Below are 25214 nucleotides of genomic sequence, written 5' to 3'. Positions count from 1 at the left end.
AATAAATGTTTGATAAATGAGAATATTATTGCAAAGTTCAATTCAGTAACTCCATCACTAAGCAAAATAAACACAGACAGATGTTTTCATGCCTTTATTTGTTGATTATGATGATTTTGTGCTTATGGCTAATGAAAACATGACATTTAAGATTAGAATATTACATCAGAATAATCTATATATTTTAAATACACAGATGTGGACTTCATTAAAAATGTCTTTAGTACCTAGGTAAAGGTTATGTTCAAAAACAGGACTTTTAATCTGAATATGACTGAATTTAATGTCAAATTAAAGATTTTTTTGGGTATGATGGATTTCAGTATTGAAAAATAAAGAACAATTCACTTTTTTAAATTCAACACAACCAAATTTTTTAAGGTTTTGTTGGCTCTAGTGGCCTTTATTTGAAAGTAGTTTGACAGGAAGGAGGGTTGTGAGAGAGGGGGAAGACATGCAGTAAATGTCACCAGACTGGGAATTGAGCCTGTGACCACTGGCATGAGGACCTCAATGCATGGGTGGTGCTTTGCCCCTGCACCACCACAGCACCCCCTCAGATTTTAAAATTTTAAGTATAGGAATGTTTTACAGGGATGTTAGAAATCCTGATGAAAGATGTGATGCTAAACAACAAGAAGTTAGCTGAGAATTAGTAATTTAGTCTTGCTAAGAAATATTTTACAAAGCAAAAAAATATACACTGCTCAAAAAAATAAAAGGAACACTCAAATAACACATCCTAGATCTGAATGAATGAAATATTCTCATTGAATACTTTGTTCTGTACAAAGTTGAATGTGCTGACAACAAAATCACACAGAAATCATCAATGGAAATCAAATTTATTAACCAATGGAGGCCTGGATTTGGAGCCATACAAAATGAAAGTGAAATGTTCCCTTTATTTTTTTATATATTTTAAGCAACCATTTGTTAGAAAGTTGTTGTTTTTTTTACAAAAAGAAATCAGATCATTCTGACTGTAAATCAATGAGAAAAGGTTGTAATATTTATTTTTCATTCATTCAGAAAAGGGTAACTAGAAAGTAGTTTTATTTTCTTGGCGGTAAGCTCCGCCTCCTTTCATTTAGCCCCGCCCTCCCAACCTGGGCGGGGACTGACTGCCGCCTTATAAGGCAGCGGCTGTAAGACCACACCCAGACGCCCCTGCAAGTTGGGTGGGGAAACCCCGTCTGGCAGCCTGAAGCTCATTCGCTGGAGCAGAGAGGACAGGAAGAGGAAAAGCTCCAGCCTGGCCAGCGATTCGCCGACGCAGACCCGAGGTCCCGCCCCAAATGGCAGGAAGCAGGTGGGTGTGGCGCGCTGACCTTTGTCGTCAAGGAAACGATCTATGTTAGGAGAGAAAATGGTTTGAATGATGTTTCTGTTGCGTTTGTTTTGATAGATGTGTTGGGTTTTCCTGAGGGTCACCTGGGTTGAACAGGTCCGGCTTGTCCCAGAACCGGGGGTCGTGGTGAATCGACCACATGTTGACCAAAACCCGAGTCCCGCGGCGCACAGCGTGACCGCCAATGCTGAGAGAGGAAACGGGTTTTTAAGAAACTCTTTGAGCTTTTCAACGTTGTGCCGTGTGATCGGACCTACCTGCTGTCGGTCATGGCGGTGTGCGGGATCAGAACCGGGCTGACCGGTCGGATCCTCATGCCCTCGTTGATGACGCAGTCCAGGTAGGGCAGCCGGCCGCGGTCCGACACGCTCACCGCACGATCACCGCCCACGTTCTCATCCAGCTCCCTCTGCACGCGCTCCTGGACCTGCGATGGAAACCCAGAAGTAACGACCGAGACCTGAAGGGCGTCCGGGTCATCATCGGTTTCTAACCGACACGAGTTGACTGGGAACGGAATGAAACGCGACTTAACTGCCTGAAATCCACTAACTAACCGTATTTGTGTTTTTACCTATCCTTGACCAAGTTAGGATGGATTTATGGGCTACAAAACATATTCATTACATTTTTTTCTCAGCCCAACTCAACCTTTACACTCGCATGTGAAAATAGATGCATACAGATGCGTAATTACACCACTTTGAAAGGTAGAAGTGTAGCCTCCTCCACAACCAACAAGTGGTTTCTGAATGATAAATCAATAAAGAAACGCTTGTCTTTTCCAGCAGCCATTAAGCAGCACATACAGTGGGAAACTCAGCTGACCATAGGTGCTGGAGCTCAGCTTGGGTTGCTAGGTAACAGGGCAACCCAACATGACTTAATTGGGAGGATTTTGAAATGGCACCAAAAAACGTTATCTTGTTGCCAAAACAATGGCTGGGTGTTTTTTAAGCACTTTGGCTGGCAGTAGAAGTGCAAATGGAAAAGAAAAATGTCCAAACTGTGAATTTTGCATCATTGGTCCCTTTTAACCATGTATTATTAGGCTACAGAAATCAGGTGTATCACATTTTCTTGAGTTTTTCTAAAATCCTGCATTTTGTTTGGTGATTTCTGTCACTTCCTGGAGTATTTTGACTTGGACGACATATCACCTTTTTGGCCGTTTTGGTGCTCCATACACAAGGAGCGACCGAGTTTGAGATTTTAATGCTCAACACTGTAGATTATTGTTTGCTTACATATGTGCTCACATCAGTTTCATGGCACGCTCTGATTGGTGGAACAAAGACAACGCCACAGAAATGCCGTGTTTGAGCAAAACGTCATGAGAAGGTGATGTTTTGCCCTTTTTGCCCTCTGACCTCAGGGTGGTGCAGCAGGTAGGCCAGGATCCACAGCAGAGTGGTGGACGTCGTCTCCACACCGGCTCCAAACGCCTCCGCTGCTGTCATCAGGACGTGGTCGTCTGTTATCCCCTCTTCTGTTGACCCATGTGACCTCTGACCCCGCCCACTGCCCGTCTGGCCCTTCAGCAGGGCCTCCAGGAGGTCACGGGGGTCACCGTCACCCAGTGCCGCCTGCAACCCACCAGATAGACGATGGAAAAAGAGAAGAGCTCAGAGCTGTAATGAGCACTGCGGCCTGTAGGGGGAGCTGTTGGTCTCTGGTGGTTTTTAACGGTTTTCACCTTGTGCTCCTCCAGTTTCCGGGTCAGCAGTCGGTCCCTCACGGTGATGCACTCCTTCAGTTTACTGAGAGACCTGTTAGGAAACACCTGGAGGACAGACAGAGGCTGGGAGTCAAAGGTTTACAGATTTAATGGAGGAAAATTATTAATAAATGTTTAAAATTCAGCCAAACTTTCACTGAAATCTAAAGCATCAATCAGTTGGGGTTTGTTTTTATGGATTTTAATGAGGAGTTGTAATTTACTCTTTTTATTTTTAGAAAATTTCTGTGAATTGACTTCAAAATTTCTACCTTTTTTACTTTTTCTTTCTTACTTTTTGTTTGTATGAAAATAAATAATGCTGTCATAAATAATATGACAGCATGTGCCTGACATGCCGACATATTATTTTCTCTTCTGCCCATGGATAGTTTTGGTTTTCCTCTGGCTCCCCAGTCGTACCTTCATCCAGGGGTAGATGTCCACCAGCCCGCCCCTGGCGATCGTCTCCACGATGCCGTTGTTGTAGCTGATCACCTCCTGCAGCTCGCGGTCTCCGGGGCCGTAGGAGCTGCTGAACACCAGGGTGCAGACCACGTTGGTGACGGCCCTGGTGATGGCGGCAGACGGGTCGAAGCCCCGCGACCCGTGGGACAGCAGCTCCACGCAGAGACCGTCCACCGCGGACAAAACTGCACAGAAGTTTATGTTACAGTCGCTGCTGGGGTCCAAATACTTAGGATAAAATATCTCCAAACAGTCATGAAAAGTTACTAACTTTAAAAGACAATTTTCTTTGTTTCTAAATGTTTAAAGTGTTCTTGATGAAAATCTTCCCAGGTTTTCTTAAAACGCTGGCTTCCTACATATTTCATAACGATGGACCAGGGACATTGTGAAAAACAATGTACATTTCCACCAAAAAACTCACAATTTTTTAGATTAATCTACGTCATTTTCCTGGGAGAAAAAAGGGAAATTCTGAGCTTCAAAAGTCTAAAATTTGCAAGAAAAAACTAAAATAATTTTGAAACTTATCTCAGAATTCTCTAAGATAAACTTTGAAATTTTCTGAGTTCATAAAGTCAAAAATTTTGGACAATTGGAAATTTTCAAAGTTTAAAAAGTCAAAAAAAGAACCTTTGGATCTCAGAAATTTCCATGTTATTTCTAGAAAATGTTTGTGAATAATCTCAAAATGTCAATTTTTATAATTTCAATAAAAGTGTTTTAGGTTATTTTCCCACAGAGCAGTAATAGTTAAAATCAGTCGCTGTGGCTCCTGAAGCTTGTTTTTCTAATCAGAAACGTGGTGGATCTGGACGGTACCGATGTCCTGCAGCCGGCTGGTTCCCTCTCCAAACAGGGTGAAGGAGTTGTGGACGAGGCGGCGGTGAAACCTCCACAGAGGAGAGTAGTCTGAGAAGGCGATGTCTTTTCCTCCCCGGGTCAGCAGGTTGGTGGTGACCTGTGCAGAATGGAACCCAGTTCATAACATCAGGTTTTTAGTCCATACGTTCATTTTGATGTGTAATTAGAACCTCTAGAAGAGCAAAACAGTTTGATTTAGTCTCTCTTTGTATTATATTTAGGTTAGATTGTTCAATTTGTTCACTATTATTTGTGAACTTTTACTTCTAAACAACGACTTCCGGTTAACCAGCTTCGCTAATCCGCCATTTTTATTTCTCGCAGCGATTTTGCAGTGACGACAAAAATTATTTTAAAAACATCAGTTTGTGTGCCATCTGGACCCAGTCGTTGTTTTGCTAGCAGTAGCACGGGCCTTCTGCTAATGTTAGCACTGTGTGCTAGCTGTTAGCATCTTGAGTACACAACGTCCTGTCTTTTTTAATAGTTTTATTACATAAAGACTTTTTGTTCTGTAAAACCTTCAGCAACATTATTGAAGCTAGCATTAGCTAACTTTCTAACTATGTTTATTTAAATGTGAAACAGGGATTTAAAAACATGTTATGTCCACTTTAACACATTTTATACTTACATGCATACTCAGTATTTTTAGCAAGCTTACTAAAAACTGGCTCCCAGGTTGTTTATTAATAAGATTCAAAAATGGAAATTAAATTTGCTCCTGTTTTTTAAAATTAGATTCAGGTTTTAGAACGTTTTCTGTTTCCTAAAATCTGGAAACTCCAGGCTGTAAATGAAAAATGAAACAGTAGCCCTTATAAACAATTACTGCTATATTTTTGCATATATAATTGCTCAAAGCCTATTAGAAATATATTTTAAGGAGTCAAAACCTTTAAGGTCCCATGTTGAGACACCAGGGGGCGCTGTAGGAAAATGTTGTAGTAAAGGAAAAGAAGAAATGAAAAGAGTGATTCACTCCACAGGGAAAAATAAAAGTCTTGCTTACAATTATTTTTCCTCAGAGTTAAAAACCTAAATTTATTCTACCTAAAATATCCAGTATGATCAAAACATTTCCAAAGAAAAGTGTCTGAGACGTGACTCTGGTCCTGAGCAGAGTTTCAGGTTCTGCAGGGAAACATTTCGGTGTGTTTTCATTAAGCTGACGGCTGCTGGCGTTTCTGACCATGTCGGGACGTCCAGCGAAGTCCTTGCCCCTCTGCAGCAGCACCTCTCTGGCGTGTTGATGGTTGTTCACCACCAGGGTGTAGTGAGGGCCGAGGTAGAGCGCAAACAGAGGTCCATACCTCAGAAACAAGCACAGGGTCAAAGGTCATCATCAGGTAGAACCAGATGACCGTCCAGGATTAGAGTTTTCTTCCTGAAAATCTCATAATCCACAAACAGATCCGTTCAGATTGAAGAATCCGGACCGTATCTAGCTATCAACACATCTTCCTTCCTCCTCTGCATTAAATTCTGTTTTAAGAAGTTAACTAGTCTTACAGATATTAAATTAAACATAATTCAGTTCAGATCCGAGTCTTAACTCGTCGTTTTGAGCACAAACTACTAGTCATAAAGGCTCGTTAAGGAAATCTACCAACCCAAAGATAACTAGTAGTCTAGTTGTGGCATTATCTAGAATAGAGTCAACAAAACAACCAGTGTTCAGATGTCAACTAATCAATCTGTACACATTAAACTATGTCAAAGACTGATTAATTTTATATATTTTAACGTGTTTATGAAAATTAATTAGTACCTCAAAATATGATAATTAACTAAACACAAACTAGTCCATTAAATATTAGTTCAATCCAAACCCAAAAAGTCATTCCTCTGGCTAACCAGCATTCCCACTGATAACTAGTCCTCTCTAAACCCAGTTGCTAACCAACCCGTCCTGCAGCGTCTCAGACTCACCTGTAGGTCAGCTGGGTGAAGAGCAGGTGAGGAGGAAGGCCTCCGCCCAGCCAGGGGAGGCTGCCCAGGACCGGGAGGCGAGGCAGGCAGGGGACGGGCTCCTGGACCGGGCCGGGGCCCCGCACCGGGCCGGGTGAGTTCTGACGTTTAGCTTCCTGACCTGACCGACGGGAGAACAGAACCAGCAGAACCACGATGAAGAGGAGGAAGAGGATGAGGGGGGGGGGGGCAGAGGCCAGCAGAGCGGAGAGCATGGCTGCAGCGAGGAAGAGGAGAATGAGGAGGCGACGAAGAACCCTGACTTTAACCAGCCAGGGAGGAACCTTGGAGAGGTCAGAGGTCACGCCTGCGTGTTGTTATGACAGATGTTTGACCGTGACTGAGTGTGTGTGTGTGTGTGTGTGTGTGTGTGTGTGTGTGTGTGTGTGTGTGTGTGTGTGTTTTCCTTCATCGGGTGGCCTTGGTGTTATCAGGCTGAATGCCACGGGTTGCCATGGAAACCTTAAAGGAGAACAGCCTGTCGACTCTGACCAGGTTTTCTTTCTTGACTCAGTGAAGGAGACCGTTTAGGTTTCTGTCAGAAGAACTTTAGACCCAGTCTGACCCGGTTAGTCCTGGACCGGTTCTGGTCCAGTTGGACCGGTTCTGGTCCGGTTTATCGGTTCATTCTGGACGGTTTTTGACCCATTTTAGTCTGAGGTGTTTGGTTATGGCCTGATTTGCCTCAGGACTAAATCAAACTCGTCATGTTTGCTTCATTCTGTTCTGAAGTTTAGTTCTTGTTTTATGTGTTATTTTGCGTCGTGGTTCTGGTCCGTTTTGAACTTGGTTTTATGAGGTAAAGGTTTGATGGTTTTAGACTTTATTACCTGGATTTGGACTTAATTTAGCAAAACTTTGAAGACATAAATGTTGACCTCATTTTCAACCAGCTGAAATTGTTTTAGACAGTTTTTCTCTTCATGAAGCATAAAAACTGTTTCTGGAGACATTTCATCTATTTATCAGAAGAACTTTACATTAGAACCGTTCTGACCCGGTTAGATAGTTGAATGGGTCTTTCTCTTCTGTGGTTCTGGTTCAGGAATCTGTATCAGCTCTGTTTCAGCTGGAGCGGCATCAATCTGATATCAATAACTGTATTGATCCTGATACTGAAAAATATTCTAGATTGGGTATCAGTGACAATGTTCCTGATCTATAAGTGCAGATCTATTCAGTCAAACTCTATGCTTTATGTCATGATTTATTATTTATTTTACATTATATTTGGGATTCCTAATTTAACTTTCTGAAACATTTGAAAGGTTTGTTTCAATTTATTTTCATGTTTCACCAAAGTAGTTAACGTTTTGTTTGTGTCAGATTCTTCATTTTTTATTTTAAATTTGCTGTTTTTGTCCTAAATTGTCTGAATAAATTAAAGTTTTACGTGTCTGACCAGTAGCTTGTCGTTAATTGTGCTGCACTGATGCAGAGTTATTAAATAAATTGGTAATTCAGTACATTTATGTTTCAGTTTAAGAAAATAAACATTTTAAATGAATTCAGCTGTTTTTCTGTATCGGTTCTGTCCGATGCTCAGATATCGGTATCAGAAGTGATAAAACTGGATCGCTGCGTTCATAGTTCAGTTTGTGTCTGGATATTTCTCAGTCATGATGCATTCCTGTTGAATCATTTCAGACTTTGTGAAGTTGATATTTTGGGTTTTCTGGCAGAGTTCTGCCTGTTTTGTAGCTAAATTTAGTCCAGCCTGAACATTTGCTCTCTCTCTCCTGCTGCCGTTTCCCTGATGGCGGCCATCTTAACGTTGGAACTGATCCATTAACTTTAAGAAACGTGTGAATCAGCGGCGCGGCTGACGCCACCAGAGTCCGAGCGCTTCAGCGTCTCTGTGGCGGTGTGTGTGCAGCCGGCGGAGGCACGCCGCCATGGCAACAGCGCCCACACACACATTTCCCCATCATCTGTCCTGATATAGCGCGTTGACACGGCGAGGCGAGCGGAGCGGTTCTGGTCCGTCTCTCTTTGGCAGAAAAACTGACAACAGGTGCTGCTTCAACGTCTCGGCTAAAAAAATCCCCCTGGAGGTCAAACACACGGCGCCTCTGATGTAAAACCCTGGAAGAGGAGAAAGAAACGCTCTGCTTCATGTTTCAGCGCCGGGTGCTTCGCAATCTGTTGCTTTAGTTAAAATAATCCTGGGAAAAGTGAAACATAAAGGCTGGTTTCAAGGTTTTAATCTGCCAAAAACTGGACAGTTTGAACTGCTGGAGAGCCACAAAATTCAATAAGAAAATGCAAAAATTAGTTTATTGTAATTTCTTTGGGGGGTGGGGTGTTAGCTTTACCTCCTCAAAGGTAAAGTTTTCTAAAATTAAATCTGTGTATCATTAAAGATCCAAAGCATAAAACTGTTTTTTTTATTTTAAAAAAACAGACAATTTCTTATTATTTTAGTAATGCGTTGCTTTCTATTCAGTGGTAAAAAATTTTCCATCCTGACTCCTGAACAACTGATTTGTTTTCAGGAGCCGAACAAAATCATTTTCATGGCCACAAATGGCCCCCGGACCGCACTTTGGACCCCTCTGGTCTAAATGAAGATCTGATGCAAAGTTTTACCTTCAAACCTCAAAAATCTGCCAGAAGTTTTCACGTTATAAAAACCCAGAACATCGTTTATCATTTATGCTGGTAAATTTACTATAATAATTTAATCATGATTAATTCCAGTTAAAGATATTTAAAAGTCTCCAAAATGTCCACATTGTCTGGATTGGTAGTTTCACTATTTTCTCCACTGTTTGGTCAAAGAAAGCATCAATAAATTTCGAAATATGATTAAATCCAGCTGATGTAAATCAAACTTTTTATATGATTGTTGTCCTAAAGATGTTTATTATAAACAGGAATGTTTTTCAAGTAGCATTTGTGTTTGTGGGGCCATAAATGCTGTGACACACAGTTACCTAAAAAGTTTTGATAATTATTTTATCTTTATCGCATCGCTAACCGCTACCTGAACATATTTTATTGAGGTTTTATGTGATCAATTAACACAAAGCAATGCAGGAATGTGAATCACAAAGAAAACCAGACATGATTTAAACATTTTCTGAAAAGTGTGGTGGACATTTGTATTTAACTCTTTCTCTGCAGATCCAGCTGGTTGGTCTCCACCAATTAGCTGAATGTTTTTTTCTCTTCTTTACAAAACAAGTTCAGTCCGATTGGATGCAAGGCACCAACGAACGTCAGTTAAATCTATCCTTAGACTTTGATTAGGCCATTCTAGCATATCAATTTCATTTGATCTAATCTGTGTTTCCATTAGCATTTCATTTTGAAGTTTTGCATTAGAAGTTGATAGAAATGCCAAAATAAAATAAAATAAAATAAAATAATAACATTTTGAAGAAAAAAAGGTTTTACGCTCATTTGATGTGATTTTTGGTTTTTCTGAAATACTTAACGAAGTAAAGAGGAGATGGAAATACATTTACAGAATAAGTTCTGATGCAGCGAATGGTTCCATCAACTGGAAAGAGCAAAGATGAGGAAGGTTTACACCGATCCTTTATTAATGGATATTTGGGGTCTGAACTGCTAATAGGCAGGAATGAGTGTTTTAAAGAGGCTCTGCTCCTAACCAGCCCAAATTATCCACTGTAGAAGACATTTTTAAAAATTATAACTTATCTTTTATCAAATTGTTGCAACGTTTGGAACTCTGAATTAGCAGCTATGTACTTTCTGACACATTATTGTTATTTTTAAAGCACAAACGGCTGTTAAATGCAGAAAATGGTGACTAGAAATTTTCTGCCATCGCTTCTGGCGCCCCCTCTGGCTCGGCGCCCGCATGCATCGCATTTAGAGCGTACAAACATTTACAACTGAAACTTTGGGTCCCTGATGCCTTAATATTATATATTAAACGATGCACAAGATTGAAAAGTTACATCTGAGCAAGTTAAGGGTTTAAATTTAATTTTACTGAAATAAAAATGTATTTTTCCATGTTTTAGGGGAACAAATAGACATGGAGGGCAGCTAATTTTCCTGTTACGTAACACTTCTGCTTGTTTTGGTTTACATGGAGGGATGAGAACGACGTGAATCTCAGAGGACGATCCCGACGCTCCGAACAGAACCAGGGGGTTCTGCAGGTTCTGATGATCCAGCTCCTTTTATGTAACGCTGGCCTGGATCCTCCATCCGTCTCCATGGCGACTACATCCCAGCAGCTGCATGTGGCTGTGCAGGAATGTCACATGTGGGCCAGTGATGCGTCTGCAGTGCTGAACCGGTGGCGCAAAAAAGTTGTGATACGCACTAAGCGGGCGCCGCTCTGGAGGGGGCGCCATAAGCGACGGCAAAAAATAATTTCTAGTCCACATTTTCTATGGCTTAGCAGCTAATTATGCTTTGAAAACCACGCTTTGTCTGTGTCTGCTCGGTGTGAACATCTCTAACTCGAATGTTGCAACAAATTAAACAAATTTGGGTCTGTGGAGTCCCATGAAATGCGCCAAAACCCGCGATCTGAGTCTCCCTCCCGTGTTTCCTGTCTTCTCCCGGTTGTATAACCTCTCTCTGCCGCAGTGAAGGAAACCCCTCTCTCCGCTCCCCGACGACGCTCTGCCGCCTGTCCTTTTAAGGCATGGGGGATACCCGCCGTCACAGCCGGAAGCAGCCCAAATTTGGTCAGCTGAAAGGGGCACGGCGGGGGGAATCCCTCGCGCCGGTGTCGACCAATAAAGGCAAGACGGGAGTTACCTTGGAGACGGAGAGTATAAAAGGGAGAGCCGGAGAGCGCTCAGCATCCTCAGCCTCTCAGCCCGGCAGCAGCCGCAGCTTAAACTGGATTAACGCCTCGCTTCTTAGGGGGAATCCCGGATTTAATCATAAAACCTGAGAAAAAGATGCTTCTGGAGCGCGACGACAGCTTCATGTCTGAGTTTGAGGACGCTTGCAGCGCCTGGGTGGACAGCGTGGGGTCCAGCCCCAGCGACGGCGCGGACTCTGACGTGGGATCACCGTTCAGCCAAGGTGAGTCTCCAGCATCCCGCTGCATGTCATGCAACCTGCATCCTGCAGCTGCATCTTCATGGTGTTTCTGTCATTATGCAATAATAACCCCCTCCCCTCCCTTTCTGCAGTTTTCTCTCCGGGAACTGACGCCTCGGACTCAGACTTCTTCTCCGACTTCAGCGACTGCTCCTCGGACACTCTCTCTCCATCGCTCGGCTACACCGGAAGCTTCTTCGCGGAGCCGGAGCCCACGGCCGCGGGGCTGAGCAGCACTGCCGACGCGATCCTGAACATGATCACGGAAATTGTGGGAATCTGCACCGAGATGGAGCAGCAGCAGCAGCCCGCCCCCGACTTCAGCATACCTCCTGCAGCCGCGGAGCCGCAGCCGCCTGCAGCCCCCGCTTCAGCTCCAGTGGTGATCAAATCGGAGTTCGGGAGCTCCAGCTGCAGCAGCGGGTGTTCACAGCCCTCCACGCTCGGGAATGACGCTCTGTTCCCGGCTGCAGCGGACTCTCTGCTCCCGCTCATGGCACTGGAGCAACAGGTGGACATGGCTGATTTCATCGAGTCTCTGCTGAGCTCCGAAGCCGGGCAGGGCGAGCTGAAGCCCGGCTGCGAGGTGAAGCAGGAGCCGCTGGAGCTGGAGGACTGGCTGAAGGGTTTACCGGTAACCGGCGGGGAATCCGGTAACTACGTCATCAGCAGCACCCCCTCCACCCTGGACGCGCACCTGCTTTCCTCCCTCCTGCAGGGCGCGTTCCCGATGGTCAACATCAGCAGCGTGCACGCGCCCGGAGCGCCAAAGCAGCAGCGCGCAGGGCGCAGAGCGCACGCGCGCGGTGGCGTGAAACCAAAGCCGTTCCCGTGCTCCGTGCAGGGCTGCGAGCGCCGCTTCTCGCGCTCCGACGAGCTCAACAGGCACGTGCGCATCCACACGGGCCAGAAGCCCTTCCAGTGCACCATCTGCGCGCGCAGCTTCAGCCGCAGCGACCACCTGACCACACACACGCGCACGCACACCGGCGAGAAGCCCTTCTCCTGCGACGTGTGCGGGAAGAGGTTCGCGCGCAGCGACGAGAGAAAGCGGCACGGGCGCGTGCACGTGAAGCAGCAGCTGCGTGCGCAGATGATGGCCGCCTACTCTCTGGCCCTGAACGCGCCCGGCGTGTAAACACAGGCACGCGCTCCCTCTACGCGGAGTTTTGGAAGCTTTTCGGATTTGAACCGACAACCGGAGAGACATGTGACGTCACACCGGTGTACAGGTGCTGGGAGGCGCATGCGTGTATGCGGTGCCTGAGGGTTCGGGTTCGGGTTCGGGCCTGGCCCGGCAGCCGACCGGGCCTCCGCCGCCTTAAAGGGGCAGTGCGCCCCCTGCAGGACGGATCCTGCTGTAAAATAAAACCAGTTTCTTCTGCATGAAGCCGTAAAGAGACTCTGTGAATGTCGACGTCAGAATGTCGTGCTTCTGTTGTTGATATTTCCATGTAAGCAGCTCTATATTTGAGGAGTTCCATGTTTGTAACATATCTCTATTTTTCTAGACGGACTGTCTACCTCTCAGTGTCGCAGTTTTACAAGCAGGGTGTGAATATCTTAGAGATGTTTCTCTGGCACATGAACGTGAAACACGATGTCACTTTTTCTATGAAACGACTGTACGCATTCCGCGGACTCTGAACGAACCCGTGTGTGCAGGTCCAGCTGCACCGATGCATTGTGGGATATGTTGTCCTGTGTTCTGTGGTGTGAGATCTGAAGCACACCTGCTCAGTGAGAGCTGAGCGCTGAGTAGCACACATGACTGTGCGAGTTTACTGTTCCCTCATTCTGCATGGAGGCTGTTGTTGCTGTTAATAAACAAAACAAAGCGGATCCACTGAGTCCGGCTGTTTCCTCTGCACCAAAACACCAACAGAACCCCTCACCTTTCACACATTTAGTCATGCTAGTGAGTAAAAAAGTATTTCAGATCATTTTTAATATCAAAACGTTTCCATTAAAACTGCATTAATCAACACAGAGCCCTGAGGGACACCATCTCAAGCTCTACAGGTCTACATTCAAAGATGCCACTTCAAGCTTTATGGGGCAGAAAGGAAGTCTCACCCTTATAGCTGCAGTACCTAACTTTTATTTTAAAGGTTTTTGTACATATTTGTTTAACCTGTCACCATTTTGCACAGTTTGTTATGAGACAGATAACCAATGAAAAGATCACTCTGCCTGAGCTTCTATTGTCGTCTGAAGAAATGCACCGCTCCCGGTCAAAAACAACCAATCAGAGCCAGGAGGAGGATCTTAGCGCTGTCCATCAACCTCATGTACTCGCTAACTGTGCTAAAGGCACAACTTACTGTTACAGGAAAACTATTTATCCAACGTCATCGGATCAGATCAGAAGCTGCAGGAAGATCAGGGGTTGAGGGTGATTGACAGCACTAAGATCCGCCTCCTGGTTCTGATTGGTTATTTCTAGTTAACACTGGCAACTTGGTTGTTTCTCCTCTGGCAAAAGGCAGAGGAGATTCCATCTTTTCACAGATTATCTGTCTCAAACTCACAACATGGTGACAGTTTCAACAACAAAAAAACAAAAAAACAAACAAACAAACAAAAAAAAAATATATATATATATATATATATATATATATATATATAGCACACAGCAGCTTTAACTAAAGGAGATTAAAAGCTCTTCACAACAATCAGGCAATGTGTGAAAATATCACAGCTCCCTTGATAATTCATGATTCAACTATGATTAAATCACATTTTATGGTGCAATTTCACTCATAAACTAGACCTGATTATGACCAGATTTGTAAAATAAGGAATTCACTCAAAGTGAAACACAAAGTAGGCAAATAGAGCTTAAAGATATGTTTAAATATGTGTTTATGTGTTTATGTGTTTATTGACAAAAAATATTTAATTTGGGTCGCATTCCCTGTTGTTTGAACAGACTTATTCTGACGAGAGCTGTGACATTTATTCACGTTAAGCCTGTCCCTATAGTTTTAACATAACTAATTTCATTGTAGGTAGAAATTATATGAAGTAAATTTCAGTGGGAAAAAAAATCTGTGAAATTATCTAGAAAAAAGGAAATTTTTTTAGTTTGAAAGTCAAAAATTTGTTAGAAAAAACTCAGATATTTTAAGATTAATATAAAAAAATTAGGAATAAACTTGAACATTTCTGAGTTTCAAAAGTCAAACATTTTCTTATTTCCAAGTGTTCAATAAACTTTCTAAGATCAATCTCAAAATTGGCAGAAATTTACTGCTTTATTTCCTGTCGGCATTGGCCCTAATACACTGTAGTATTTATGTCTTCAGCTGTGTGAATACTTTAATCGGAAGCTCATCATCGCCTTAAACTAGAAGAGACAGGACAGCAGCATCTATTGTGGAGACATGATGGAGGCTCAGGAAAGAGTGGGCCGCCGGTTGCCATGGTGATCCCGCCATTTCTGGGAACAAAACTGTAAGTCGCAGTTGATTTTACGTTGGAGATTAGACCGGTTTAAAAAAACAACAACCCAGAGCTGAAATATAAGATGAGTCTGAGTGAAAGGCGGCAGAAAGATCCAGGTATGAGGATCAAACGAGTTAAAATTTAAATATTTCTGAATATTTCACAGGATCAGGGAGTGAGACACTTCAACTGGCGCCTAAAAACAGCTCTTCATCGGTCGTCTTCATCAGAGAATCTCCGTCCAGCCTTCTACAGGCTGCGGTTGCCTAGCAACAAACGATTCCATTAACAGTTCGTCAGGTGGTATGAACTGCGAAGGCCGAGTTTCCATGGTAACAACGTTTCACCCACGTCGCCGCTGAGTTTTTGTTATTTTGTTGTTTTCGCCGTTGAGTCTCTGAAGGAAAGATGTTTAGAAACCTTCATCGCTGCAGCTGATGATGATGATGATGATGATGATGATGATGATGATGATGATGAGAGTGACTTCTGGTTAGGTTGAGCTGTTTCTCTGTTCATGGACGTCTTACGCCACCCTGTGGCTAAATACTGCAACTGCAACTCCTCTACAGTAAAATAAAATAACTATCTTTGAGTCGACTGAGTTAATGAAGCTGATGTTAAAGGTTAGAGGTCACAGCATCAGTTAGAATAGAGAAGCACAAAAATATATAACAAATAAACTACATTTTCTCATGTTGCTGCCGTCTCCAGTTAACAAAAACTTGTTAGAGTACAAAATATGCCGTAGATATTTTAAAAATTCTCCCTTTTCTTCCAGCTTTTTCAATATTTGCTGTTTAAAATAGAGGATTTTGTACACGATCTGGCTTTAAGGCAGTTAAAATGAACATTTCTTAAAATCAAAAACATTCAGCCTCATCATCAAAAATCTAAAAATAAGAGAACTGATTAAAAGCAACGTTCCTCAAAGAAAGCAGGAGGGAATTTCAATATTTCTCCAGTGCAAAACATTAAAACCAGTCAAGGAATAAGGCTTTGATCTCCTCTCTTTTATGCATCCTTAAATATCATCCATCAATAAAACTGATCAGGGATTACTTTCATTTTTATTTGATCAATACATTTAGATTCCAAATCTTCATTTTCAAAATAAAACTGTGGTTAAAACAAACAAAATGAGATCAATCGATACAAGAAATTAACTGAAAATCTATTTTAAAAACTGAGACATGTCCGTCTGAGTTTCTAAACCTTCCTCTGATTTAATATCTAAGGCATCAGGTCATGTTAGTCCCTTATTTTGAGTGGAAGGAAATACATTTTTCCCAACTGAAGGAACGCTAACTGTAAATAAAAACCTGAAACAGTTTGATTTTCATATGAAAACCAGAGCTACTGATGTTTTTATAATAATTTTAAAGGCTGTACCATCTAGATAAAGATGGAGACGTAAATCAGAAAGTTTCTGACTCCTATAAGACCCAATACAGCGCCCTGAGGGACGCCATCTAAAACTCTACAGTACAGATCTACATTCAAAAATGTCAAACTCCTGCTCTTTCTGAAGCTCCGCCTCCAGGAAGTCGTTTGCTAACGGCTGCTGGCTAGTCTGAAGGAGCTGAAAGTGGGAGGAGCTGCGTCTCGAAGGCGGAGCTACGTCCAACCAAGACACTGTGTACAGCTGAAGGGTTGCCATGGAGATTGAAGGATTTCTTAAACATGCATGAAGGAATCAAATCAAATCTCCAGGTTTGTTTTTTATACCATGATGTACGTAAAGCTCAAGTTGATTTTATATGATACTGCTCTTTAAAATTTAGTCAAAACCAACTGTTTTGAGAAAAAGCAATGAACTTATTTGATAATCATACTGTGTATAATTTTAACATGTCAGCGCTCAGAGCCCATTTGTTGGTTGTGTAAACAGAAAATGTGTCGTGACTCCCATCATGACCAGGCAGGTTATGAATAAACTTATTTAATGAGAACCGGCTGTTCAAGCCTCTTCACAGACGACACAGAAGCTGTCCTCTTCATCACAGGATGAACTCTGCTGCTGTTCATCTTCAGCTGACATGGTTTACTTCCTGCTGCTGCAGAGCAGCACAGCACCAAGTGATTTTTACATGTTCTGAGATTTCTTTATGTTTTAAGGCACTTCTTCAGATAGACTTGATTTATTTTGGTTAATTTCAGTTAGTTTTTATGGATAACAGAGGAGTGAAGACATAGCAAAGTACGGCAGATAAAAATGGAAAACCCTGGAAAAAGTTGTGAGTTTTGACACATTCAATGCACAAGACTCCACTCCTGAAGAAACAATCTAATGAAGTTTGATTAAACTGAAAAAATAATTTTTTGGATGTGATTCTACAGCCAATTTTCTGAAACAGAATGGTTCTTCACTGGCTTCAGAGAAAGAAAGTAAAACTTCAAGAAAGACAGACAGTCGGCTGACTCTTATGCAGCTGGAAATATCTGGAAAGAGATTTTATTATTATTAAAACAATAATTAAAAAGCAATAATAAAAACAAATGGACATAAAAAGGACACAACATAACTATTATTATTATTATTATTATTATTAAAACAACAACAACAACATTAACACTAATAATAAAAACAGGTAAAAACACTAAAAACGCTGAAACAAGCCTGATTTATCAGCAGTGACACGTCACGCGGCTCCTACGTCATCAGGAGCACGCGGCGGCTGCTCGCTGTGACGGTGCGCGCGGGGCGGTGGTGCATCCGGTTCTGTTTTGATCCATCCTGCAGCTCCGAGAGCCGCTGCCGGTACCGGACGGTCCGAAAAACCCAGACGACCAAGAGCAGGAAACCATGGCAACGGGTTCGGTTGAAAAGGAGGCGAGGAGAGAGTGACGCAGCGACGGACCAGCAGCTGATCAATAATCAGAGGTATCGATTGCTGTTAACTTGGGGGATCAGTTCCCAACTTTAATGTCCCTGAGGGGGAGAAAGTTTCTCTGAATTAGCCTCACATCCCAGTCAATCAGTTATCAATCAATCGATCAATCAGCTGAAGATTTTCATTCAAACTTTGAGTCATTTCAGCTTCAATCTAATTAAATTAACTGTAGATCATTGAGATCAATATTTCAATAAGATGTTATGTTGTAAATAAAAATATAATTATCAGGCAAACTGTCATCTGATCAGCATGCAGTGACATTTAACTGAGTAATCTGTTAAATGTGTCATTTTTCTGATATCCTGGAAATATTTTAAATTATTTTGAGAAAAATGTGAGTCATGAAGCCCCTGCAGTTTTATGGGCATCATTTATAAAATAACAGTGAAAAATTAACAATAACTTGGATTATTATCTTATTGCTATAAAAGAGTCACATTTTCACCATGTTATTAGTTTATTTAAATTCACATTTATTGCAAATTGTGAATTTTTTTTCACAATTCAAAACTAAATATTTAGTATCAAAGTAAATATTTAACTCTAAACATTTAGTTAGCAAGTCAAATACTTAGCATCAAACTTGATATTTGGTTAGAAAGCTGAATATTTAGCTTCAAACTAAATATTTTGCTAAATTTATAGGATCAGCCTAAATATTTAGCTTTGAACTAGATATAAATTTAAAGCTAAACATTTTCCAAAATACAGTAAATATTGTATTTACTGTATAAATACAATATTTATACTAAATATTGCTCTACCTTGCTTGCTCTATAGTTGCTATTTAGTTTGTAACGTTGACATTTATAAGAAAATGAATCACTAAGTTGGTGAAAATGTCACGTTGAAAAATTAATACGCATTTTGTCATTTTGTCCTTATGACAGACTAAATAACCCCAAATATTGTTGTTAATTTTTGACTGAGCAACAAATGGACCCGGATCAGATCACTGGGAAATGTGACCATTATCCAACTCGATAGCATCCACTGAACCGGACAGAACCGGACAGAATCCGGGTCAACCGTATAATATTGAATGGAAGTGGATTCCATTCAATATGACATTATGAATTTATTTAACATAACATAAATTCATAACATAAATTCAACAAATGTTACTGCAGGCTCTTTAGGAGGTAAAAATGTGCCGTTTATATTTAATTTATTCAAATCATTGCATTAACAAACAACTGAACATGACAAGACCATTCGAGCAATAATAAACCCAGAAATAAACATGAAGAAACACAAAATAAAAGTCAAACATCTGTTGATCAGATCAGAAATAGAATCACAGAGTTACCCATAAACTTACTAAAAATAGACTAGAATTTTAATCTAGACCTGAAAATATAGAAAAATGTAAATAAAATGTAGGAAATATTGGCCACAAAAATCAAACTGTTTTTTTATGAATGTAAGAATGAAAAAAGAAAGAATTATCAAAAAATATTTCTGCGTTTTAATTTTTTTTTTAGTATATCTTGCCTGTAATTTCAACTATTTTGTCCCAAGTGTGTGAAATGGCAGGGTGGATCTGGCCCCGCCTTCGAGAAAGAGCTCCTCCCCCAATCAGCTCCTTCAGACTAGCCAGCAGCAATTAGCAAACACCTGGTGGAACTGCTGAGCTCCTTATAGGAGCTGCTTGTCAGTGAAACACTGCTAAAAGCGTTTAAAGGGTTAATCGAGGAGCCATATTGGGATGACTTCCTGAAGGCGGAGCTTCAGACAGAGCAGGAGTTTTTAAAGAGACAGAGGCATTAAATTATGAAGCCAAATTTCTTTTAAGTAATACATAGTATATTTATAAGAACTGAAGGTAGCAAATTGCTATAAAATGTCACTATGTGCCTGGAAAACACATAAAAACATAATTTCTGGAACAGCTGTAGTAATTATAGGAAATAAAACCATTAAACTCATTTTGTAGAGCATCTTTAAACTGTTTGTTTTTTTCTAATGTAAGGAAACCTTTAAAATTACCCAAAGTGTGTGGAAATGCTGAGTGATGGTGAATAAAAGTGAATCTGTGATTAGCGGAGCCGTCAGCTGGAGGGATGTGGCGGCTCAGCCTCCACGCCCAGACGCTCCTTTATTCCTGCTCATCCATGCATGCTGACGCTGCTCTCCTTCATCAGCGTGGAAGATGCCGCTCCGCCGCGCCCTGATCCCGGCAGGAGCCCGCTCCCACTCGGGCCTCAGAACCAGCATCCTCTCTGATCCGTCAATAATCAATAACAGCAGCTCGGAGTGCCTGACCCAGTTTTCCTCCGGCTCCAGGTCCCGCTGCTCCTCGGTGATCATGTCTTCCTCTTCCTCCTCCTCCTCGCCGCTGCCCTACTTCTGCCCCCGCTGCGGCGACCGGAGCCGCTTCCCGTCTGTGGCCGAGCTCCGGGCTCACCTGGTCAGCAGACACACCTACGAGACCCTGCTGGTCCTGTCGCAGGTCAGTCCGCCCTGCTGCTTTAATGCTAAAGGGGAAAATTCAACTTAAACTGAAAAATCTGGGTTGTTCTGCACTGGAAAACAAAACAAGTGGAACTTACTATTATAAAATGTAGGTGAACTCACTGCTTCTGAACCTAAAACTGTCACAACAAATCAACTAATAGTGTGATAAATTTACATTAGTTCTATAAGTTGCATGATTTATAATTTTTCTCTCTTTAAGTACATTTTCAAACTGAAAGTTTAAAAAACAGCCAATAGCGTTAAACACTATTAGCAGAAGTATGTCGTGTTGCAATAAGCATATTTTTATATTTTCTCTCTACCAAAAACTGGATTATATTTCTTGGATGGCTGCTCTTTACTTTTACTGGAGTAAAAATAATTTGTGTTACTGAGCTCTCTGACCGTCTGGTGTTATTTTTATGCTTTCCTGCATGTTTTCAGCATATTTTGATATTTTTGATGTTATGTTTACAGACAGACTGTTTTAAGAGATTTAGTCTGTTTGGAAGAATCAGATTCCCTGTAGAACATTTTGATATATTTTTACTGTTTGGCTCGTTTAAACTCGTGGTTCTGGTCCAGGCCCGGGTCAGGCGTTCTGGACCTGCTCTCCTGCCTCTTCCTGGACCAGCAGCGGCCCAGAGCGAAGCGTCTCCTCCGAACATGGAGGCGCAGGGTTTCCCCCTGCCGCTGGCCTGCCTGGACCTCGCCTCCTCGTCGGCCTCCGTCCAGCTGCTCCAGGGAATCTTCGGCCCACCGGACCGGGCCCGGCCCGGCTCTCTGGTTCCAGGGGCTTCGGGTGTCCTGGACTTCAGGCTGACGGTGGACATCGGCCTGGAGGAGCGGCTGGGACTGGGCCTGGACCGGAAAATCGCCCGGACGTTTGCAGAGGTGGAGGAGAAGGTGAACCGGCGCGTCGGGCGGCTGAGGGCGGAGCTGCAGAGGAGGGAGGAGGAGCTGGAGCGGAAGAGGAGGGAGAGGGAGCGACTGCGGAGGGAGAAGAAGGAGGTGGAGGAGAGGGCGGCCTACCTGTCCAGACAGGTGGGTGGAGCTGCTCGGTACCTTGAAAACACCTGATCAGTCGATTCGTCTCATCACTTGTTCAATTTTGACAAAAAAAATTTTTTTTTGTTTATATTTTGTTCTCTACTGTCCTCATTTTATATTGTTCATGTAATGCTTTTTGTTTTGAATAAAGTTATTGGTGAAAACGTGAAGACAGGAAACAAAACTGCAGTGTTTCCAAAGTTAGCAAAAGCGCTAAGGCGGTAAGCTAAAAGTTAGCTCTGTTGTTAGCGGATTAGTTGCTATTAACATCATTCAGGCAGTAAGTTAATTACGTAATCGTTTTTTAAAACAGATTTTGTTCCTGATATGTTTCTGTTTTCTCCTGGCAGGTGTCGGCCGCCATGGAGATGATGGAGCGCCTGAAGACGAACCTGGCAGAGAAAGAGACAGAGCTGAGTGAGCGACACCAGTCAGTACCCTTCAGGGCTTTTCTTTTGCTGGGGTTACGGTTTGTTTGATTTTGCCAAATCTTTTCTACCTAATCAAAGAGTTTCACAAACTGCTGATGCCTTACTCTGCAGCTTTTCCTGAAAACAGGCAGAGTGTAAACAGCTAAAAATACCCAGCCTGAGGCTTCGGTTTGAACGCCTCACTGTGTAAATGTGGGCAGATTCGTTTAATCCAGCAGCTTGAATATGCATCATGTGGTTATAAACAATGAGACCCCAAAGCGGTTAATGAAGGTCAGGTTATTTTCTGGACTAAAGAGCAGTAAATAGCAGCGTGGCTGTCAGATGGAGGACACGCCATGTTTGGTTTGCATCACTCTGACACGCTTTGCTGCGCCGCTTCCTGTGATGATGGAAGCAGGATGACAGCGAAGCTCAGCGGCCCTCAGGCTGCGTCTGAGGTCAAACCAGTGGCTCCAGTTACCTCCGATTGACTCCATTTTCCTCCCAGTAACTCCAGTTTCCTCCCAGTGGCTCCATTTTCCTCCCAGTGGCTCCAGTTTCCTGCACTGGTTTAATTACTGTCAGCTTCACTCATCACTGACTCTTCAAATGTTGCTTTATTTGTTACTCAGAGTTTGGCAGTAAATAGTTACAGTTACTTTGGTAACTTTTTGAAAAAATTACTTTTATTAGTATTTTTACTACACGGTACTTGGGTAATTTTATTATGAAATATTTCTACTCTTACTTGAGTAAAATTTATGGATTTTTTACCCACTGAATAAAAACAAACCACACAGGAAGGCAGATCCTGTTAAAGTTTCTGAAGTTTTTTATTGGAAGAAACTGATTTGGAAAAAAATATTTTGCCTGGTTTTGTTATTTTTTTGTTACTTATTTGAATTATTGTAATTTTGGTTCTTAAAATACCAACTTTATAACTTAACTTTATATTTTGGTCCTTCTGGTTATGTAATTTTTAAATATTAAATGATTGATAATCTGATCAGTTACTGTTTTACTCTTAATTGAGTACAAAGTTTATGTTGTCATTTTTACGTTTTCCTGAATGTTTTCAGCTTTTTTGACATTTTTGACGTCGTTTTTCAGGGAGATGGCGGACATCGAGCTTTTTCTGAGGCAGACGGCAGAAAAAGAAGCCGAGGCCAAATCCAGACTGCAGGTGACGACTGGGAGAGTTTAACACTGAGATTAGATCAGATTAGATTAGATTAGATCAGATTCGAATAGATTAGATTAGAATAGGTTAGATTAGATTAGATTAGGCTAGATTAGATTAGACTAGACAAGATTAGATTAGATTAGGCTAAATTAGGTTACACCAACATTCACATTCGTCTCTTTATGACGTTCCAACCTTACAGGTCAGATGACTGAAGAATCTGCTGTTCCTGTTTTGTAGTTATTAGAGCCGCAGCTAATGATTATTTTAGTAATCGATTAATCGGACGATAAAATTGACCCACTCTGCAGATTTCTTTTAGAGGAGGTGTGAAGTATTTGTGGATTTTAGTCGTTCTCAGGCGCTTCTGGTCCCAAATCCCAGCGAATACTGGGTGACGAATGTATTACATTTTTATGTGTTGTTTTTAGTTTGTTTAAAAATAACAGGAAGGATCCTGTAGGGTTTGGTTTTGTACCTTTGAGGTTAAATAATTCCAGATAAAAACAGATGAAGTGCTTTAAAACCCTGAAAGTGTCAGAAATCCCCTTCGATCTGAAGTGTCTGGCGTCAGGTTGAAGGAGTCGTCTGTTCCTACGGCAGGTGTTCATCGAGACGCTGCTGGAGCGAGCTGACCGAGCAGAAAGGCAGCTGCTGCTGCTCAGCAGCAACCACTTCGCTCACAACAGGTTCGAATACGGCGAGCCGTGCTCACCCTCTGAGGTTTACTCACCTGAACCCGGACGGGCCGGACGCAGCCTGGACGGCAGCACTGATGACATCATCATCAACAAGATGCAGGAAAGCCTCGGCAACAGGGTGGGAGACGCCAACAGCTCTGGTTTTACTGGGGCTAAGCAGAAAATACACTGAAAAACACCAAATCATCTTTAGTGCAAATATCTTAATAAACCTGAAATCACTTTTCAGCAAGATGTGAGAGTTTTAATAAATCAGTAATTACTTAATATTGATTTAAAAGTTTTTGTTCCATTGGCAGATAATTAACTTATAAGAAGAAACTTTTTGATAAGTGAAATAATCTGCCAGTTTTCCATCAATATTAAGGAATTATAAACCTAAAATAATCTCCTATATGTTACTGAAAAGTTATTTCTAGGTTAGTTTTGTCTTATTTAAGGTGGACTAAGACATTTGCACTAGAAATATTTATAATATGTTGTGAGTTTTATGTCTAATCTTTCTGTTTCAGAGGAGCTACAGCGTCTCCAGTTCCTACAGACTGGGAGAGCCGACGCACAGCCTCCATCACTACAGGTAGCTCAATAAACTCCCATCCAAAACTCACAGATTCAGGCGTTTCTGTATTGTTCTCACAGGATTTCAGCTTTTTGCTTGAAATGGTGAGTTTGTGCTTTTCAGTGGCCTGAGTGATCAGATGCGGACCTTGTCTCTGGGCTCGGGGGGCTGGGACTGTGAGGGAGGACTGGTCCACTTCCACCCGTCTCACTGCGCCGCACACTGGACTCCGCCGGACAGGGACGGGTTCAGGCGGAGGGAGAGAGTCTGGTACGAGGAAAACCTTCAAAATGTCTCCCTGAGGCGAAGCAGTGCAAGAAAAACAGAAGAAACTGAAAAAGTGAAGAATTTATTATTGATTAAGGATCATGATGATCAATTCCCCAAAGGATTCAGACTCCAAACGTTTCCAGAGGCTATTGTTGTTGAGGCCTTTGTGTAAACGTTCAGCCTTTTAACGTGTTTGATGTTTTAAACCAAAATATAAATTAGCTCCATTTGTTCAGAAGAACAGCAGATAATTTCATCTGAATGCACCAAGTAAAGATGGAAATCAACCATTTCTGAAAAAGATGTTAATATAAATCAAGTGGTAGTGAGCTAGCGCAGCTAATATCATGTTTAGCGCTTTAGCCTTCTTGCTAACTTTGATAAAATTTAACGCACTACTCAATTATTCCAGATAAATTATAAAGCGTCGATTTACTTTCCTGTTTTCTAAACTTTCAGTTTTTCAGTTTTGGTTACTGACTGCTAACAATTCCTCAGGTAGCTACACATTCATATTCATGCTCTTATTTTGAAGTGGGTAAGGACTGTTTATGCATGCAGTGATAAACTAGTGCTTTAGCATTAGCTTCTTCTACATTAAGTGTTGCTAGTGCTTTAGCATTAGCTTCTGCTATCTGCAGTGTTGTTGGTGCTTTAGCATTAGCTTCTGCTATCTGCAGTGTTGTTAGTGCTTTAGCATTAGCTTCTGCTACATGAAGTGTTGCTAGTGCTTTACCATTAGCTTCTGCGATCTGCAGTGTTGTTAGTGCTTTAGCATTAGCTTCTGCTACATGAAGTGTTGCTAGTGCTTTACCATTAGCTTCTGCTA

At 42.0% G+C, this 25214-nt stretch overlaps 3 protein-coding genes across 3 annotated transcripts in view; 2 read left to right on the top strand and 1 right to left on the bottom strand.

Annotated features, from left to right (window-relative positions):
• Positions 1–1007: 1007 nt before the first annotated feature.
• cyp17a2 (cytochrome P450, family 17, subfamily A, polypeptide 2) lies at positions 1008–7610 on the bottom strand. The gene is made up of 9 exons (XM_015051166.1): positions 6333–7610; positions 5593–5713; positions 4359–4497; positions 3492–3721; positions 3048–3134; positions 2722–2937; positions 1609–1778; positions 1435–1538; positions 1008–1352 (listed from the first exon to the last, which is right to left on the bottom strand). The coding sequence occupies exons 1-9, from the start codon at positions 6584–6586 to the stop codon at positions 1087–1089; spliced, it is 1587 nt and encodes a 528-aa protein (XP_014906652.1). The 5' UTR covers positions 6587–7610; the 3' UTR covers positions 1008–1086.
• A 1158-nt stretch (positions 7611–8768) lies between these two features.
• Positions 8769–13250, top strand: egr4 (early growth response 4). The gene is made up of 2 exons (XM_015051167.1): positions 8769–11390; positions 11501–13250. The coding sequence occupies exons 1-2, from the start codon at positions 11264–11266 to the stop codon at positions 12544–12546; spliced, it is 1173 nt and encodes a 390-aa protein (XP_014906653.1). The 5' UTR covers positions 8769–11263; the 3' UTR covers positions 12547–13250.
• Positions 13251–17486: 4236 nt separating this feature from the next.
• The window catches only part of LOC106958959 (F-box only protein 41), a 16030-nt gene continuing 8302 nt past the window's right edge, over positions 17487–25214 (top strand). The window contains exons 1-8 of the mRNA XM_015051153.1: positions 17487–17739; positions 20039–20204; positions 20795–21253; positions 21610–21689; positions 22783–22855; positions 23459–23674; positions 24069–24133; positions 24239–24385. Of these exons, the coding sequence (XP_014906639.1) occupies positions 20061–20204; positions 20795–21253; positions 21610–21689; positions 22783–22855; positions 23459–23674; positions 24069–24133; positions 24239–24385 (1184 nt within the window). The 5' untranslated portion in view covers positions 17487–17739; positions 20039–20060. The remainder of the gene's footprint in view (positions 17740–20038; positions 20205–20794; positions 21254–21609; positions 21690–22782; positions 22856–23458; positions 23675–24068; positions 24134–24238; positions 24386–25214) is intronic.

This window comes from Poecilia latipinna, unplaced genomic scaffold (genome assembly GCF_001443285.1).
Source record: "Poecilia latipinna isolate Pla-1442-1.1 unplaced genomic scaffold, P_latipinna-1.0 Scaffold1034, whole genome shotgun sequence".
NCBI classification, from domain to species: Eukaryota; Metazoa; Chordata; class Actinopteri; order Cyprinodontiformes; family Poeciliidae; genus Poecilia; species Poecilia latipinna.
This window is presented reverse-complemented; position numbering and strand designations above follow the sequence as displayed.

Excerpts from the sequence above, each read along its gene's own strand:
- egr4 (XM_015051167.1), top strand. The coding sequence starts at position 11,264 with ATGCTTCTGGAGCGCGACGACAGCTTCATGTCTGAGTTTGAGGACGCT. Across the intron at positions 11,391-11,500 it reads GGGATCACCGTTCAGCCAAG|TTTTCTCTCCGGGAACTGAC; the intron begins GTGAGTCTCCAG and ends CCCTTTCTGCAG.
- cyp17a2 (XM_015051166.1), bottom strand. The coding sequence starts at position 6,586 with ATGCTCTCCGCTCTGCTGGCCTCTGCCCCCCCCCCCCTCATCCTCTTC. Across the intron at positions 4,498-5,592 it reads TCGCTGGACGTCCCGACATG|GTCACCACCAACCTGCTGAC; the intron begins GTCAGAAACGCC and ends CATTCTGCACAG. Across the intron at positions 1,779-2,721 it reads ACCTGCTGCACCACCCTGAG|GTCCAGGAGCGCGTGCAGAG; the intron begins GTCAGAGGGCAA and ends TTTCCATCGCAG.